The 16,509-nt window shown below is 37.4% G+C and overlaps 1 protein-coding gene across 2 annotated transcripts; it reads right to left on the bottom strand.

Annotated features, from left to right (window-relative positions):
* Positions 1-100: 100 nt before the first annotated feature.
* LOC111863671 (caspase-6) lies at positions 101-16,374 on the bottom strand. Of its 2 annotated transcripts, none has more exons than XM_033751156.1 (6): positions 14,525-16,374; positions 11,942-12,091; positions 9,231-9,466; positions 4,224-4,402; positions 2,505-2,649; positions 101-1,153 (listed from the first exon to the last, which is right to left on the bottom strand). In XM_033751156.1, the coding sequence occupies exons 2-6, from the start codon at positions 12,067-12,069 to the stop codon at positions 387-389; spliced, it is 1,455 nt and encodes a 484-aa protein (XP_033607047.1). In that variant the 5' UTR covers positions 12,070-12,091; positions 14,525-16,374; the 3' UTR covers positions 101-386. The 2 variants fall into 2 exon arrangements, with proteins under 2 accessions (XP_033607047.1, XP_033607048.1); XM_033751157.1 differs by lacking the exon at positions 14,525-16,374 and adding an exon at positions 12,979-14,159.
* Positions 16,375-16,509: the final 135 nt, after the last annotated feature.

Below are 16,509 nucleotides of genomic sequence, written 5' to 3'. Positions count from 1 at the left end.
TTATGAGTACACAGTAAGTGTATTGTGTACCTGAAAGGATCCAAATGGTGTGACTGGATGAATAAATAAGGAATACATGGGCAAATTCTTTGACTGCTTTAACAGTAAATGACTTTATTTATACAAGTAAAATTAATTAAATCAATTGGCAGAGGCAGGCACTGCCTAGGCATTTTTTCTATTTACAAATACTTTTCACAATAATAATAAATTCAGGGGAAAGACCAGGTTTTCATATAATCTACGCCTATTATCATTTGAAAGTCATTTCAGGAAGTACTGTCAGTTCTTATGTCAAACCTCCATTGACCCTCAAGCAGTTTTGGAATTTCTAGCAGGAAGTTCTATGGTGTGGCTTGGCAGCCAAAGGTTCGGTGTCTGACCACCTATTTCTTTGGAGCAATTCGACGTGGAATTGTGGATCTCCTACTGGAAGTACTATCTGAATCAGTTACATCTGACTGTGACCAGCGTCGGTGAGAGTTTTCAGTATTCAAGGAGCAAATATCGGGAATATGCAATAACTTATACACCCTCCAATTTCTAGCATTTTCATTCAAAAATACCACCAGCTTTTTGTAACCATAACACCTTAATTCTTTAGTCAAATTATCCCAGCATGATATGAAATTGAGTATAAATTCACCACCTTCCTTAACTACAGGTTTCAGTTTGTCAGCTTCATCTTCCAAGAACACTTTAAGGGCTTCTGCAATTCTATATACATCTTGCATTTCTGGTAATGGGCCAACCACTGTTTGCTTAGATGACTGTAGGCTGTCCCAGTTCAAAGAAGAACTTAGTTTCTTTGCTGTCCCTGTTCTTGGTACAGGGATTGATACTATCGTATTTTCAAGCATCCCTATTACAACATCCAGTTTTTCCAATGTCCTTCCTTGTAGGCTGAAAACATCAGATGTGATGGTTATCCTGCTGCGTGCAGTCATTGAACCAAAGAAAACCTTGCGAGTCAGGGTTGACTGAATAACTGGCATTTGTTTCAATTTTTTATACTCCTTGTGCACAGCAACACGGCGATTCACATTTGTGAACAAACTAAGCAAGTCTAATGTCTCTCCATTATCTTCTAATTCTTTGCAAAGCTCCTGGATAAACCATGTACCACCTTCAACATGACGAAGAGCAGCACGGCCTGTAAAAAGAAAAGTGAATCTCTTACATCAGGATAAAGTAATGGATTTGAAAACCGATTTCATAATACAAAGTCTTCTTGAGTAGCTGACTATTCAGCTGGTCAACATATTCCCTGCTTATCTGGAGCTGAAAGTGTGGCCATCATGTTCACAAAAATTTGCCACTAGAATGTAACTGGAAGCCACTCAATCAATTTAACACTTTCAAACCCTATTCTCCAAGATTCATTCTAATAGAGGTAAAAGAAATAGTTACTTGTTCATTACTGTCAACTAAATATTCTGTCTGACATATACTAGTATTCAGCATTTGAGAACTGTCTTTTGGAGTTCCAGCAATCTCATTGGCCAAGAGTGGCAGAGATAAAATGATGTATCACATCCAAAGATGTTAAGTTTAATATAATTAGAAATCATCACAATTAATCCTTCCTAAAATCTGATTTTCCCCTTTATTTTACACCTAATCTGTAGGGTTTTGGAAGAATAGTATAATAACAGGAAGAAATCTGCAGAAGCAAAGAGCCACAGTAAGGCACCCCTCACTGGTAACAAAATATATGTTCCACTACTAGATCTTCAGAAAGTTTGTGACTCCTGCATTTTAATATCATCATTATCACCATCACTACCACCACCAACACCCAGTACCATTGGCAAAACATCCATTTTTAAGACATAATCTTCCTTAGAAGATTCAGTCAGACTTGTCTATTCTGTTGTGATTTCAACTATCAGGTTTTCACATCTTTGGATTTTGTAACAGTAATTTTTTTACAGAGCAAGGTAGTCAGCCTTGCATCCATACGCCAAACTGGGGGAACCAGCTCCAGAACCATTTTGGCTACGGTGGACAATACAAAAATCCCTGTTACTACTGGGAATTGAACCCCAATTCCATGGTTGTCCAGCCCATAAACTAGTCACTATATTGACTGAGTTACATATGCTAAAAATAATTCAAAGGAAGTTGATGCTTTGTCTGTACATATACTATGAGATAGGCTGGGGATATACAATGTACATAAAATACTGTAAAATATATGAAAAATAAAAAAAGTACTTTTATTTGGCTGTTGGTTCCAGATTTATAAGATATTCTGTATTTTAACCATCTGCCACACTATTTAGTTTGCTGTATGATTGATTGAAACCCTCCATAATTAAAATACATTTTAGTACACTAAGCATAGGAGGAGATATTTCATTTTCCTGTATGGCACGACAAAGTGTTAAAAAACCATTTTATGAACATTAAATAAACATATGACAATAAATCAAATTATTTATCCACACAACAAAATTAACAAACGTTTAAGCTGTCAAGTAAGCAGATAAATAGGAACTGACCTTCATATGTGCTGAATGCAACAAGTAAGTCAGCTTCCACAGGAATAGAATAGCGATGCGATGCTTCTGTGTTCATATTGTGGCTGTCTATCTGAATGCTGCTTTTAAAGCTCATACCCTCTGATGCCTCCTCTCCTCTGCATGCCTGCATTATAAATATTAATTATTTAAGTCAGGGGCTCTCAGTCATTGTGACACAATGATCTTCTACAACAATACGTAAATGTATCAACATTCCCACCTGTCAGTCAAATGTTCAGTTCTGCATACTGTTGGCAGTCCCTTTAAGGCTATACAGTGACAACAGGAACATAAATAACTTTACATTTTCTCCACCTACAGTAAGATATAGAATGTTCCCGTAAAAACATGACAGAATTTGTGGAATGTACTTCTGACCCCAGCTACATTGCTGAAAGCACCTACATTGAATATTACTGATTTACTGACTTGGCAAAATTGTGCATGGATATGGCTATACTTTAAATAATCCTGGAGAATCCGATGAAACTTCTACAGTTTGTCACAACTCACTGAGGGGTTGCAATCCAGTTTGAGAAAAGTTACACAACACCCTTAGTTCATATGCAGAAAGGCAACTTAAGTCTACTACTTGGGATTACTGGATTTTGGACTTTATCTATCATCTTGTACTCTAAAGAACATGATATTCTGGAAACAGAGTTTGCATCCACCCTCATACCCAAAAACCCAGAAATCCCAAGTGGTGCACACGATGTATTTAAATCTACTAGAAACTTACAGCAACGCACTTCCTTTTACTCTTACAGTATGTTTCATATAAATACTTCAATATATTTAATTAAGATCAGAAAACAGAAGTAATACATTTTCTGACTTGCTTTCTGTATCTTAAAAATGAAAAGCAACTATCTATTTCTTAAGTTTTAATACATTTAGACTGAGGCTAAATTATTTGCTTGCCAACAGTTTCCATTAATTCAACCATGGTGTCTGGGGAAGCATATTTTTAGAACTCTGCTCGAAGTTATATAAACTAAGTGCATGAATAGGTGAAGAACATGGATATTCTAAAATTATCTTAGTTTCAAATTTCATATATTACATTGAGAACTGCTTTATGGTAGTGATGGGCTAAAACTGTAATTATTGTTAGGCAAAGCAGTAGAAAGTGCAGTGCTAAAAGCAGGATCAGGTTAGATTTCTAACTGGCCCTAACTCAATATATCCTCACTAAAGGTCATGGAATGTGATGGACAAAATACAATGGACTGATGAAAACCATACAAAGGAGAGGGCAGGAAATAAATTGAAATATTGGTTCACAGACTCCTGTACATATATATATACATAATAGCATGTATTTTTATAAACTATTAATAAACTCATGAAGTAATGAATGAATATTAAAGGGCCATAAATGCCCTAAGATACTCTGAAAACCGAATAATCCGCACAGACAGTGGGGGGTACAGAATATTCTTTTGTATTTCTTTCTGCTGATATAATCACTCAGTTTTTCCAGCAGAAGTAAGAAATACAAGTATGTTCAGTTTGTGGGACATGCAAAGGAAATCTCAACAGTTCTGTGAGCTTAAACCCAGAAAACAGTTTTCTGTAATCACTGACATTAGTAAACACAAACAGGTCTCTGAAATGTGTTCTAGTGATGGTTCTCTAGTCAATTTCTTTTACAGGGCACTTTCCTAAGAACACTCTTACACTTTGTACACTTACTTGGACAATAAACAGTTTTGGTTTTCCACCCAGTGATGGGCAGACATCTCCTGTGAAACTTGACCACAGCGTATCTGCCCTGTAGAAGTCATCATACGCATAAAGCTTGCCTTTTCCTTTCCCATGAGTAAGCACAGCAACAACAATGCAGTCTTCATTTTTGTGGTCATCTTTTGAAACTGTAAGCATGGACATTCAGAGTACATAATATATTCATACTACTAACAATCTGAATAACTGGGTGGGCCATGTGAAAGCAAGATATAAGTTAGTTACATGCAAAATTTTGGTTAGAAAATTCGAGGTAAGGGATCATTTGAAAGGCCTGATCAGCTGGGAGGTTAATATTGAAATAGATCTTAAGAGAACTTTGTTGTGAAGACATAAAATGGACGGAACTGGCTTACAATTTTGAGCTTCTATGCTGATGTCAGTGTACCTTCAGGTTCCACACCATAAAGTGACTCCATCACTTGAATAAGGAACAATTAATTAATTAAGCATTACAACATGAATATGTATGTAGAAGTGAAAATACAGCATCATGAACTTTCATCTTCAGTACTAGATGAGATGAATGGTGTAACTTCATATTCTGGCCAATGGCCAAATTTGAAACAGATTATTTTAGGACATGATAATACTAAGGATTTTTAAATGGTGTTAAGAATAAAATTTTAGTACACATAATAAGTGATGAAGATATCTTTATGAAAATTTAAATAATTGGTATCATCACAATGTGAACCTCTGAAGATGCCTGAAAAGCCAATCTATAAATTAAAGGTCTACTATTCTGTCTCATTTTCTAGTGACTGTGTGTTGATGAAAAGAACAGAGCAGTTCCCAATGACTTTTTAATATCTAATGTAATACAAATATGGGCAGGGGTCAGTGGATAGCCAGTCTGCCTGCAAAATAGAGGCAATAAGGTACCCTGAAACATAAGAAATACAGCCTATATCCTACACAGTTCCACCTCCAGAAACAGAATTTATATTATCTCTGAACTAACTACAATGCCTACAGTCTTCAGGTGAACATGCAGGGTGATAGGTCAAACAAACAATATTTTATATCCTGAATAACGTGTTTTGTTACTGATTACGCCGTTCGGATTGTTAACCTACAACCTACAAGTAATGGCTACAATTAATTATAACAATGTTGCGGGGTTTCACAATTTATAACCCTATTCACAAATCAAATCACTCTATTGTCAGTAGGCTACACGTATTAATAACGTGGGAGCTATACGAGTCTCTCTGAATTACACACTTCAAATATAACTGTACTACAGCACACATAAAGTCTTGAAAGCACACAATAAGTCTTCCACTTGCTGACTTCTTAGTTATTGCACACTGTCACATAAAATCTTGTAACCACGCGTTCGGGTCTTCTTACCGCGACTGCTGCTATATTTCAACCCTACTGTCTTCGTAGGCAGTGTAGCTTTCTTACATAGTCGCAGTGCCCGCCTGTTACCCGTGTCACAGCTGCATTCCGTGTTATGTCACCGTGCGGAGGGGGCTGACGGAGCGCTGACTCACCCACCACGTCACTGCTGGGGGAGAGGGGTTCTCCGTTGCGCAACATGTTACATTATTAAGTTGTATTTGATAGGAAGTATATATAAACACCAACAGCTTTATATTCTGACTTGATTTGCCTATTCTTGGCAAAAAATAAAGCTTAATATTTACATCAAGTGGACAAGGGCAATGTTGCTAATGTTCTGAAGGTAAATGCTGCCTCCATCTTCAGGGTCAAAGAGTGCATTGTGGGTGAGTTTCTGTGAATATATAGATTTATGTTTTGAGAGAACAATGGGGAGGATGATCCCTCCCTGCATTGCTCTTTCAAAATATAGATCTATATATACATAGAAACTTACCAATCATACACACTTTGACACTGACAACAGAGGCAGCATGTACCCCTAAAATGTCACCAGTATTGTCCACATCCATACAGTGCAAAAACCCAAGGTCTGAATTAGCATCAGTATTAATTACTATAAAAGCCTAAAATCAGTAATTTCCTTATCTGTTCAGCTAATTCAAACTCTCTGTTGTTTGCACAATCAATACTTCAAAAAATAAACAATACCAATGACTAATAGTATGTGATAAGATATTTCTGTTTGCCAGCATCAGCATCATACAGATAATACTAACAGTACATATTCTCTAACCTAGGGCAGGCAACACTTACAGTAACATGGTCTATGTGCCTATGATCCCAGTAATTGCCGTAGAATCAAATAACTGTTCTTTAGTAAATTTTTATAACTTCCACACCAATGGAAGCTACTCTGGACTCATATCCTGCAAAGATTCTCTACAGTAAACACTAAAAATGAATGCTTAATAGCATGATAACGACCATTCAAATGTTCCACTACTATAACTAGGCCCACCCAATGGATGTGTAACAAAACACTGTCTGCTGGCTTTCATTCTAGTGTATAACAGTTCACTACAATACCTATTCTATATGAAGCACAAATCAAAGTTCCAAAGATTATTCAGATATGGTTCATTGTACAAATACTGTATGACATGACATAAATGAGTCTGAATCTCATTAAGAACTGTTAACTGTTATTTGAAACACTTCATGATATGGTACAATTTATGTATACAGGCCTGATGATGATCTTGCATTTGTGCTCACAGAGGACATTGTTACTCTGCTGGACATATGGCATTACTCTTCAGTTTGCTACACTATTCAGTAACTTTGAGCATATTTACCTCACATGTTTTAATGTGAAGGACTGGGAGGAAGGAAGAAGATAAAGGTATGAAAGGGACAATGGCAAGGATGGAAGGGAGTGAGAAATGTGGACGGACACTCACTCACTCACTCACTCCTGAAGCTAAGCCCTTCTTGAAAAGCCGCCAACTGTGCAGCTACTCAAGAGCTTCCCAGTATTTTACGGAACCCAAAGGTTCATTACTACATTCACAAGAGCCCTTCACTCCTCCCTATCCTGAGCCAGATCAATCCAATCCATACAATCCCATCCTGTCTAAGATCCATCTTAACAATGTTCACCCACCTATGTCTTGGTCTTCACAGTGGTCTCTTCCTTTTTGGCTTTCTTACCAATATCCTATATGCATTCTTCTTCTTCTCCATTTATGCTACATGCCCTCCCCACCTCATCTCCTTGACTCGATCATTCTAACTGCAGCTTCAAATTATAGATAGATAATTATCTATCTATGGAAGATGATTATAATCATCTTCCTAGCACTTGTTCTCAATCATTGTTGGCACATACCTATATGTCGCTGCAGGTGCCATGAAAATCCTACCTCACCAAGTAAAAATAACTCAGCTTTCTTTAAATTGTCTTGAAATTAATAATATGAAATACATAATTGTAATTCATAAAATAGTTTCATTTTAACTGTTACATAACAATGAAGAAAGTTGTCTTCTGGGTTTTGGCACCGTGTATTATTCGTTTTGGCCGACGTTTCCGAGTTACGCTACTGCTCTCTGTATTCACAAGCCATTCACCTGCTCTGAAGATGGAGGCGATAAGTTCCTCCGAAACATCGGCCAAAACGAATAATACACGGTGCCAAAACAAAGAAGACGACTTTCTTCATAGTCATCGCTGTGAAAACCTCAAAACTTACATGTTGGATAACAAATTCAGGTTACTACCAATTAATGGTCATTTAACATCCCCCCCCCAAAAGTTCTTAAAATGTGCTGCCACAGACAACTGCTTGTTGCCTTTGCTTTCATGTTGGGTCTACCTTCAATGCTTATTCTTTCCTTGCAGAACAGGGCCATACTTCACAGTCACACAGTATTCCATATACATATAAGACAGCAGAAGCTAGTACATAACCTGGTGTAGAAATAAATGGGACAATTTCTCATTAATAGAAAAGAGAATAAGTTCATAATAAATCCTTATAAAATATGGCACAGTTCAAACAACAACTTATAGTGAAATACTTGACATGGCAATAAGAGCATATAGAGTAGAACTTGGTTATAACGTCATCAAAGGGACCTAAAAATAGTGTCGTTATAAAAGAATGTCGTAACCGAAATGGGCACTTCCACAGTAGCCTTATGTTAGTCACGTAAAAATCTACCAAAAACCGAGTTAAAATGTTGCATTTTTTAGTGAATTACGTAGTTAAGTACAGACTAACGTAACATTAATGTGGAATTAACATGGATTCTCCATATCGTTTGTACTGTAGAATTCACCAAACCAAATTCGCGGCATACATCAGCTCTTTTCCTTCCATTTTCTATTTCACGAATCACTTTAACTTTCTCTTCAATGCTTAAAACTTTCCTTTTCATTGCCATGTTTTCGCTACTGCACGTCTTTGGGTTTAGGCAGGAACACTATAGGGTAAGTAGACAATGTGAGGTCCTGTTAGACGAGATTCTAGGAAAGGAATGCAGTTAACAACCTGCCGCGTCCTCTTGCACTATTCACGCAGTCCCACCCCACACCCTTGTTTTCGCATAAAACCCACGCTCCTCTTGCAGCCCGCGGTCGTATTCTTCCAGGACAGTCACGTCAGCAAGTAGAGAAAGTGAGGGTGGGCAGACACATCGAACTTTCCCACGATATCAGAGAAATTCAGGAATGAAAATGACGTTACATACGAGGTTGATGCATTTGTGCATGTCGTACTAAGCAAGGTATAAGAACAGTTGCTTTATGAGGAATTAGTTCGTACCATTGAATATTTGACGCAATAGACAAGGTGTCGCAGAAACCGATGTTGCTATAACCAAGTTTTACTGCATGTTGCAGCAGAGCTAAGTTATGTTTAATCAGGTACTGAATCTGGGACCATTCATATGAGAGACTTGCTTCATTTCAAGGTCTCCAGGACCCCGTCCCTTCAAACATCAATACATAAACTTAATTATTCAAGTTGTGCAACATTTATTGGTTTAAAAGACTGTGATTATGCTGTTCATAATATCTTGCTATGGTAAAGTCATAATTACTTTCAGTTAATTTTTTCTTGATATCAGCAACAGTTAGATCATCATATACATCCACTTCAAATTTCAGTTTTTCAAAGCGTTGTTTAAGAATTATCTTGTCTGTTTCTGTCCCGCTTCTCTCAGTAAGATTAAGATGTGAACTGTACTTCTTGTGATTAAATATTATAGCCCTTCCTCTTCTTTCATGGTCCATTCTGTATTCCTCTGCATCTGGTCCAACAGGAGGAGTGTACCATCTGAAAACACATATTGTTTCAAGCACATGAACAAAAAAATGATGTTTCATATTTATCAATTAAACAATAATGTACAACTTCCATCTTATCTCACTGGTTACCAAAGATATTACTTCCTGGTCAGGGTTATATAAATTGAATAACTGTAGAAAAATGTAGGATATCCATTTCTAAATCCAAGTGTAGATTAATGGCATTTTAGGTCATTATAAAATTGTGTTAGAAGATAAGCATAACAAACATCAGCATCCACATCAAAGTAGGTTAGAAACATGTGAACATACTGTATGTGAGCTTTGAGATTCTTTTATGTAGTGTAGGCAGGTACCAAAGTAACTCTCTTCTACCCTGAAGTTGGAGGAAGTTTGTTATTCTGAAATGCTGATACCTATGTACCAAACTACAAGATGTCAATTAAATTTACCTAAATTTACTTGAGTTCTACACTTAAGAACTGTATATTCTATGAAATAAGTAATGTCACGTGTATGCTTCACTACAGATGGGGTTCAGATTGGTGACTTGATTTATAGACCACTTATACCGACACGGCTTGTGACTTCACTTTACAGATCACTGACACACACAGACTAATGTCCTCAGTCTATTACAGTCTCCACTAGCCGTTTCCAGGAAATGGATCTTAACACAGCTAACTTCAACAGTCTCATTGAATTACATGCTCCAATATCACACATGAAGTCTTCTCTTTACAGCCAGAATTTCAACTGAGCACTCTTGCAACTAACTCATTTCTTCACAGCCGCCCCTTCAGAACTGAACTATCAACTAACTTTGTCCCTTGCCTATTACACCACAGCAAGGACCAGGCAGAAAATACTGTTCTTCCATTGTTGCGTTCATTTCCATTGCAGCAGGAACGTGTTTACTGAACCGTTTCCCAGAAATGGCCATGGTGTGGACCACAGAAACACCGTTCTTCTATTGCTGCATTCATGTCTGATGTCACAGGAATGTATTTACTGAGCTGTTACCCAGAAACGGCCAAAGCATGGACCAAAGAAAACATCGCACTTCTACTGTTGCTTGTGTCTATGTTGCAGGCATTATCTAGCAAGGACAGCTGTTTACAGAGTCACCGCTTTTTTTACTGCTAGTGGGGTGGGACTAAGTCCCTTTACTGTGGTCACTTCTGGCCTATTGTACCAGCCCCAGATGATAGGTGAGGGTGATTGTGGAGCACTTGGAATGAAGACTGGCAGGGGGAAACCGAACTAATCGGAAGAAACCTGCCCCAGCGCCACTTTGTCCACCACAAATCCCACTTGACCAGACCAAGGATCGAACCCGGGCTGCCGCGGGGGGAAGCCAGCGACTACCCGCTTGAGCTGTGGCGCGACCCGAGTCACCGCTTAGCAACAGATCTATATACCACAGTAAAATAATGTGGACCATACACCCGCTGTAGCCATGTCAGCGAAAAGCAAAGAGGAATGTTACTAGTGAAGAAGGCTGTGGAATTTTAGTATGTGATGAAGATACTAGTTATGGTGAATTTGATGATGTACTGCGGATCAAATTAATTGTGTTTATGGAAAAGTGTAAGACTGTGAAAAACTGTATCCCTAGGATCAGAGAGATTGCAAGGCAAGGATGTGTGTGAATCAAAAGTTAACCTTTTCAGTTGCATAACTTCTTACTTTGGTAAAGTAGGTATTCATCTTGAAATAAGAAGTTATTTGAAAGGAACAATTAAATAAGGATTTTATTCATACAGCAAGCATGTCAATGCTTCAAATTCAAAGTAATTTTGTAGTCACATACAATAAGAAACATTCATGGTGGTTTTAAGCAATGTTGCAGAATTACAGTGTTCCAAAGCATGCTTAACATGCATTATGGTGTGCCATGCTTCATCTAACTGCAGTAGTAACATTAGTAATTCATTACCTTTCGCTAGATCCTTGACCTAGCCAAGTGGTGAAAATTCAAGAATGCAAAATTCTTTAATGGTATCAAATTTCACGAATTTATATATCATTCTAATAGCTGATTTTTAATATATGTAATAGATCATCCTGTACAGCAAGTAGTTTCAGTGATGTAATGGTAAAGGTACTACGGTATAGGTAAAGCTATCCCTGTAAAAGGCAGTGAAGGTCCATAGGGCTGTGAGATGTCGAGGCTTCCACATTTTCTTGATAATAGGCTTACAGATGGCAGTAAGGATGTCAGCTGCCCTTTATCCCCCAGGAAGATTCCTGGTACTCATTTCTGTTAAGAGGCTGAGTCGACCCAGGGCTATAATGCGGCTGGAAGGATTAGTTCAGCGAAAAAATCCAATGACCGCATCAGGAATTGAACCCTCAACCAACTACACCACTGCATGCCCCTTGTGGTGTGATGAATGAAATATTTATTAATTTTCACATACACACATTCTTCCTGTGTCACTGCATTTCATAAACCTTCTTGAGATCGTTTCATATGGAATATGTTATTTGAATTACTTACTCCACCCTATCTTGATCGGGCAGTACTTCTATCTCCCCTTCCTGCTGGCTTCCATGGTTTACACACACTGAATCTGCTGTTACAGGATCAGGCATGCCACTCCCTGCAGCTGAACTTGACGATGCCATCACAGAATATTATGTAACACCACTGAGAACATAAAGTAACTTCTTATACAAGCTTGACATTGCATTCATTTGCAAAATTCCAGCTGTTCTCCTAAAACAATCATTCCTCTTACACTGCAAGATATAACACTTAAATATAACTCATATTTATAGTACAGGTTAAATCAATAAACATCACAGTATTCTTCATACTAACTTTAATCTCATTTAGCCTGATGATGAATGCAAGAAGTGTCCAAAAGAGTGGTTTTTAGTTTGAGCTTGAAACCTGTATTTATTTCAAATATGTAATTCATACAGAGCACATTTCAACATCTTCCACTGGACCATTATCTTAACAACATACTATTCCATGACACTACATAATTTTCTCTTTATGCTCATCTACAGATATGGATCAAGCACTAACCAATTAGAGCTTCCAGAATTCATTTTATTGTCCTTTTTCTGTTTTCCTTTTTGGGGGAGGGGGACATAAATTAAACCAATTCTAATGTATAAGTATGAAAATTTAATTTCAATCTCCACAGCTTCTCAGTGACACTCAAAACCACATAAACAATTGAAGAAATAAATCTTAAAAAAAAATCCCATCCTTTCAAATGAGGAAGAAAAATATCACACAGGCTCACACCATTGAACAAAAGAAATCTACAAAGAAGTCATCTTTCCACTTTATGTAGTTATTTGTTGTCCTTACAGAAAGATTTAGGGGAGACATATACATATATTCAAACTACACAACCACATATAGGGATACAGATATTAATAACATAAATGCAAAAATATTAATGAATAAACATTAAATATTCATATTCACTACAGAAGTTCACACTGTGCTTACTACACAGTGTGTGACTGCTAAATGAATACCATTAGATGCTTTTGCCATGCGACTTAAATACTTACATATATCACACACCTTCTGTGGACTGCAACAACTAACACTAATATTTTGGTATTGAAAATTTCAGAGGGGATGTGGAAACTCCTTATCAGCACTGATAAGCTATCAGTGTAGGTACTATGTAGGGTATCACTGTATAACCATTAGAGCAATCAAAGAGATAGGACACCGGGTTGTGCACATATCAAGAATACATATCAATTAAGTGTGCCATATTCATTCCAGAGTTATATAACAAAAGGGAGTGGCATATGTAAGAAACTGTACATAACCCATCCAAATGCACTACTCCAGAATTTATCTGGAGAACTGAAAATAATCATGAGAAACCTTGTTAGAATAGCCAGCATTCTGGTCAATATTCAAGGTGCTCTAACTGCTAACTCCGTTGGGAATCACCTTCCCTCTCTGTAACCGTTTAGTCCGTTATGGCCCTTTGGTTGCCGGTTGCATCTGCTCCTCTAGCCGTTCCATCTCACCTGTTGGTACTCCGATTTTGCAGGTCGCTGCTGCGTCCTTCTTATCCAGTTCTGTTTCCCTTTTTGTTGTTGTGGATAATAGTTTGCGGGGTATGGGTTACCTTAATGCTGGGCGCCAGTAAGCTTACTGTAAAGCCTTACATTTCAGGAAAAAAGGGGGGATGAACCGAAAACTACAGGTGATAGGTACCGCATTCTCACTAGAGCGATGCGATTCTGTCTCAGGGTGAATACGGGCCTCACGTCAGCGGGAAAGATAAGAGTGTTTATAGCTAGGCACTACCACACACTGTTTAATTAGCACTTCTTGATATACATGTAACAGCACTTGTCTTTAATCCCTTAAAACACCTTGAAATCGCTCAAACGTTGGCGACTGGATCCCTGGCTAGTTATTTAGCGACTGCTTCTTTCAGCACAACACACAGGAGTAACACTTTCACTTAAACTCTTAAGACAAAGTAAGATTCACGTTAAATTTTGAAGTTATTCAGGGATTGTTCCCGTAACACACTTTAACATAATTATGTTTTAACTTTGACTTTTAAACCCAACTGCCAGTGACACTAGTTTTTTGGCTGTACACTTGGAGAGTTGTTCAGAGACTCCTCTCGCAGACTGACCCTGCTTCGAAGCAAGAAATCTTCACGGCTTCAGCTCCACCTCCAAGTTACTACCCTAATTTCTGCTGACTGGAACAATTCGAATTTGGGGAGATAACCATAATTCTCACTGCTCCAATCACCTAGCTTTAATTTGGGACTTTAGACCTTAAAGTCCTAATGTCGTTTTTGACAGCTGCTTGAAAAATTATACCAGTAGCATGGGTTGCTGGCCTTCCCACTTTTGACTTACGGGGTTCAAAACCTGTCAAGTGTAACTTTACCAAAAGATCCCGCCGGTCAACTTTCGAACTGAATTTCCAGGAAAACTCTGCAGGGTGCTTCCTGCCTGGTCTTTGTAACGTGAAGCAGGCCCTATTCTTGAAACCAAGAATCGGGCTAAGTCACCCTTGAATGTTCCTTACTACATCTTATGCTTAATTACTATAAAAAGAAATATTGATTACAAATAAAGCTGGTGGTGTCAGTGGTATGGCTACAGTGCATACTTCCTGAATACATCATCACCAGTTCAGCTGATCTGTTAAGAATGGAAGAAAACATGAAATCAGTTATGCAACATTTAAACTTTCCTAAAACAAGAAGGAAAAATTGCAATCATCTGACTTGTTTTTAAGTAACAATTTAATGTGGATTTTCCAGATACAGAATACCCTAAATTGTTCATGTGCAGTTTAACTGGTTTATGGCTCATCGATACATTATTACTTTAAGACTGATCACAACTTTCAGAGCATTTGTTCAGTTTACTCAGTCTATCTATAAACATGAAATGACATGAAAACCAGAAAGATGTTCATCAAATCTGATACAGACAAAAATTATGATAAACTGTAGAGACATTTTTAAGTTTTCTTTTATATATAACAATTTTAACAACCTCTTTAATTGAAGATCTACATGTGTTCCTGTGTGTATCCCAAATGCAAGCAAATTAAGCAAAAAATGCTTGGAACAAAATCTGCAAAGTAAAATTAAACAAGCATTTTATGTTTGGAACACTTTTTCTCTAAGCCTCACAGCTGGATGCTACGCATATATTTCTGAATTCCTACACTCCCAACCACACGTGAAGCTAGGACTATTGGTGTTCTTTGATTATTTGTGCAGATTTCCCCTTCATTGGCACAGATAATCAAAAGTATACTGTATACATAACATAAGGGCATGTACAAAGTGAAACTGTGAGTATAGCATCAAGCAGCCAGTCAAGTAAAACAGCGAATAAACAAAAAAATGTATGTTCACAGTGAGGCTTTGGATTTGTAGTAAACAGTGTTGAGAAATGATGTGTGCAGGTAGCCTGGGTCTGAGAACAAAGTTTCAGTATCAGCCATACATGGATGAAAAATATGAAAATGACTTGGATCATTTCCTTACCTTTTGCATCTGTTTGATCAATGTCAATATGTCTTACAGAGTAAATATCGATAGGCAAAACTAACATCACTATCCAACAAAATAAGCATGTTATCTCTCCATTACGGAAACTAAGTTCTTCTAGAAAACTGAATATGCTGAATTCCATTCTGAGCTTGAAAGTTTTGTTATCATCCACAATTTTCAAAGGAAAGAATCAAACCCTGCCATACAAGCCATATGGCAGCTGGCCAAGTAGGATGGGTCAGTTTTTCAACCAGGCAGTGCATATTGCAATTTTCTGACCAATGGATGAATGACATTTCCTTTTATATTAACCACCTGCATGCTTTCACCACTCTTCTAGCCAAATCTTTGTAGGACATTACAAATTTTTTCAGGCATCGGTAATGTAGTTTTCCAAAGAAAATGGTGGATGTAATATCTTCGGCAATATTTTTGTACTGTGTGCATGAAAGTACATTTAAACACCAAAATCTACATTACAGAAACAATCAATGTTCTACAGCATACTTAAACTTTTACTTATGGAGGAAAGTGTTGAACTGGACAAAGAAAGCAAACAGATTCAGTTTTACTGCCTAACAGAGTTGAGCAGCATTAGTTGATGCTCAAATATGCTCATTCTGATTAGTGTAACATACACTGGACTAACTGCTTCACTGTGAATAAATTTGGAATTTCAAAGGGCAAACATGTAAAAGCATATTTATGTACTGAGACTATAGAGGAATGCAGGAAAAAGATATGCTGCAAAATATAAATCAAATTTAATAACATTTTAGGTCTGATTATTTGTGACTTTTTGGTATTCTTAACAAAAACATACAAGTATAATACCCTATTAAGAAAGCAGTCTTCTGGGATGTGGCACCGGGTAGATGTGGTGTTAACCGAAGTTTCAGAGGAACGTATCGCCTCCATCTTCAGGATAGAAGGAAAAATAAGAAAATCTGCAAGTGAAAAAATAGCGAGCACAGGTGCAAGCAGACTAATACATAAATGGAACAAATATCAATACCTGATTTCCAAGTGTTGTCCAGATGAATTT

The sequence above is a fragment of the Cryptotermes secundus genome, unplaced genomic scaffold (assembly GCF_002891405.2).
Source record: "Cryptotermes secundus unplaced genomic scaffold, Csec_1.0 scaffold234, whole genome shotgun sequence".
NCBI classification, from domain to species: Eukaryota; Metazoa; Arthropoda; class Insecta; order Blattodea; family Kalotermitidae; genus Cryptotermes; species Cryptotermes secundus.
The sequence above is the reverse complement of the archived record's forward strand: the minus strand, read 5'-3'. Positions and strand labels throughout refer to the sequence as shown.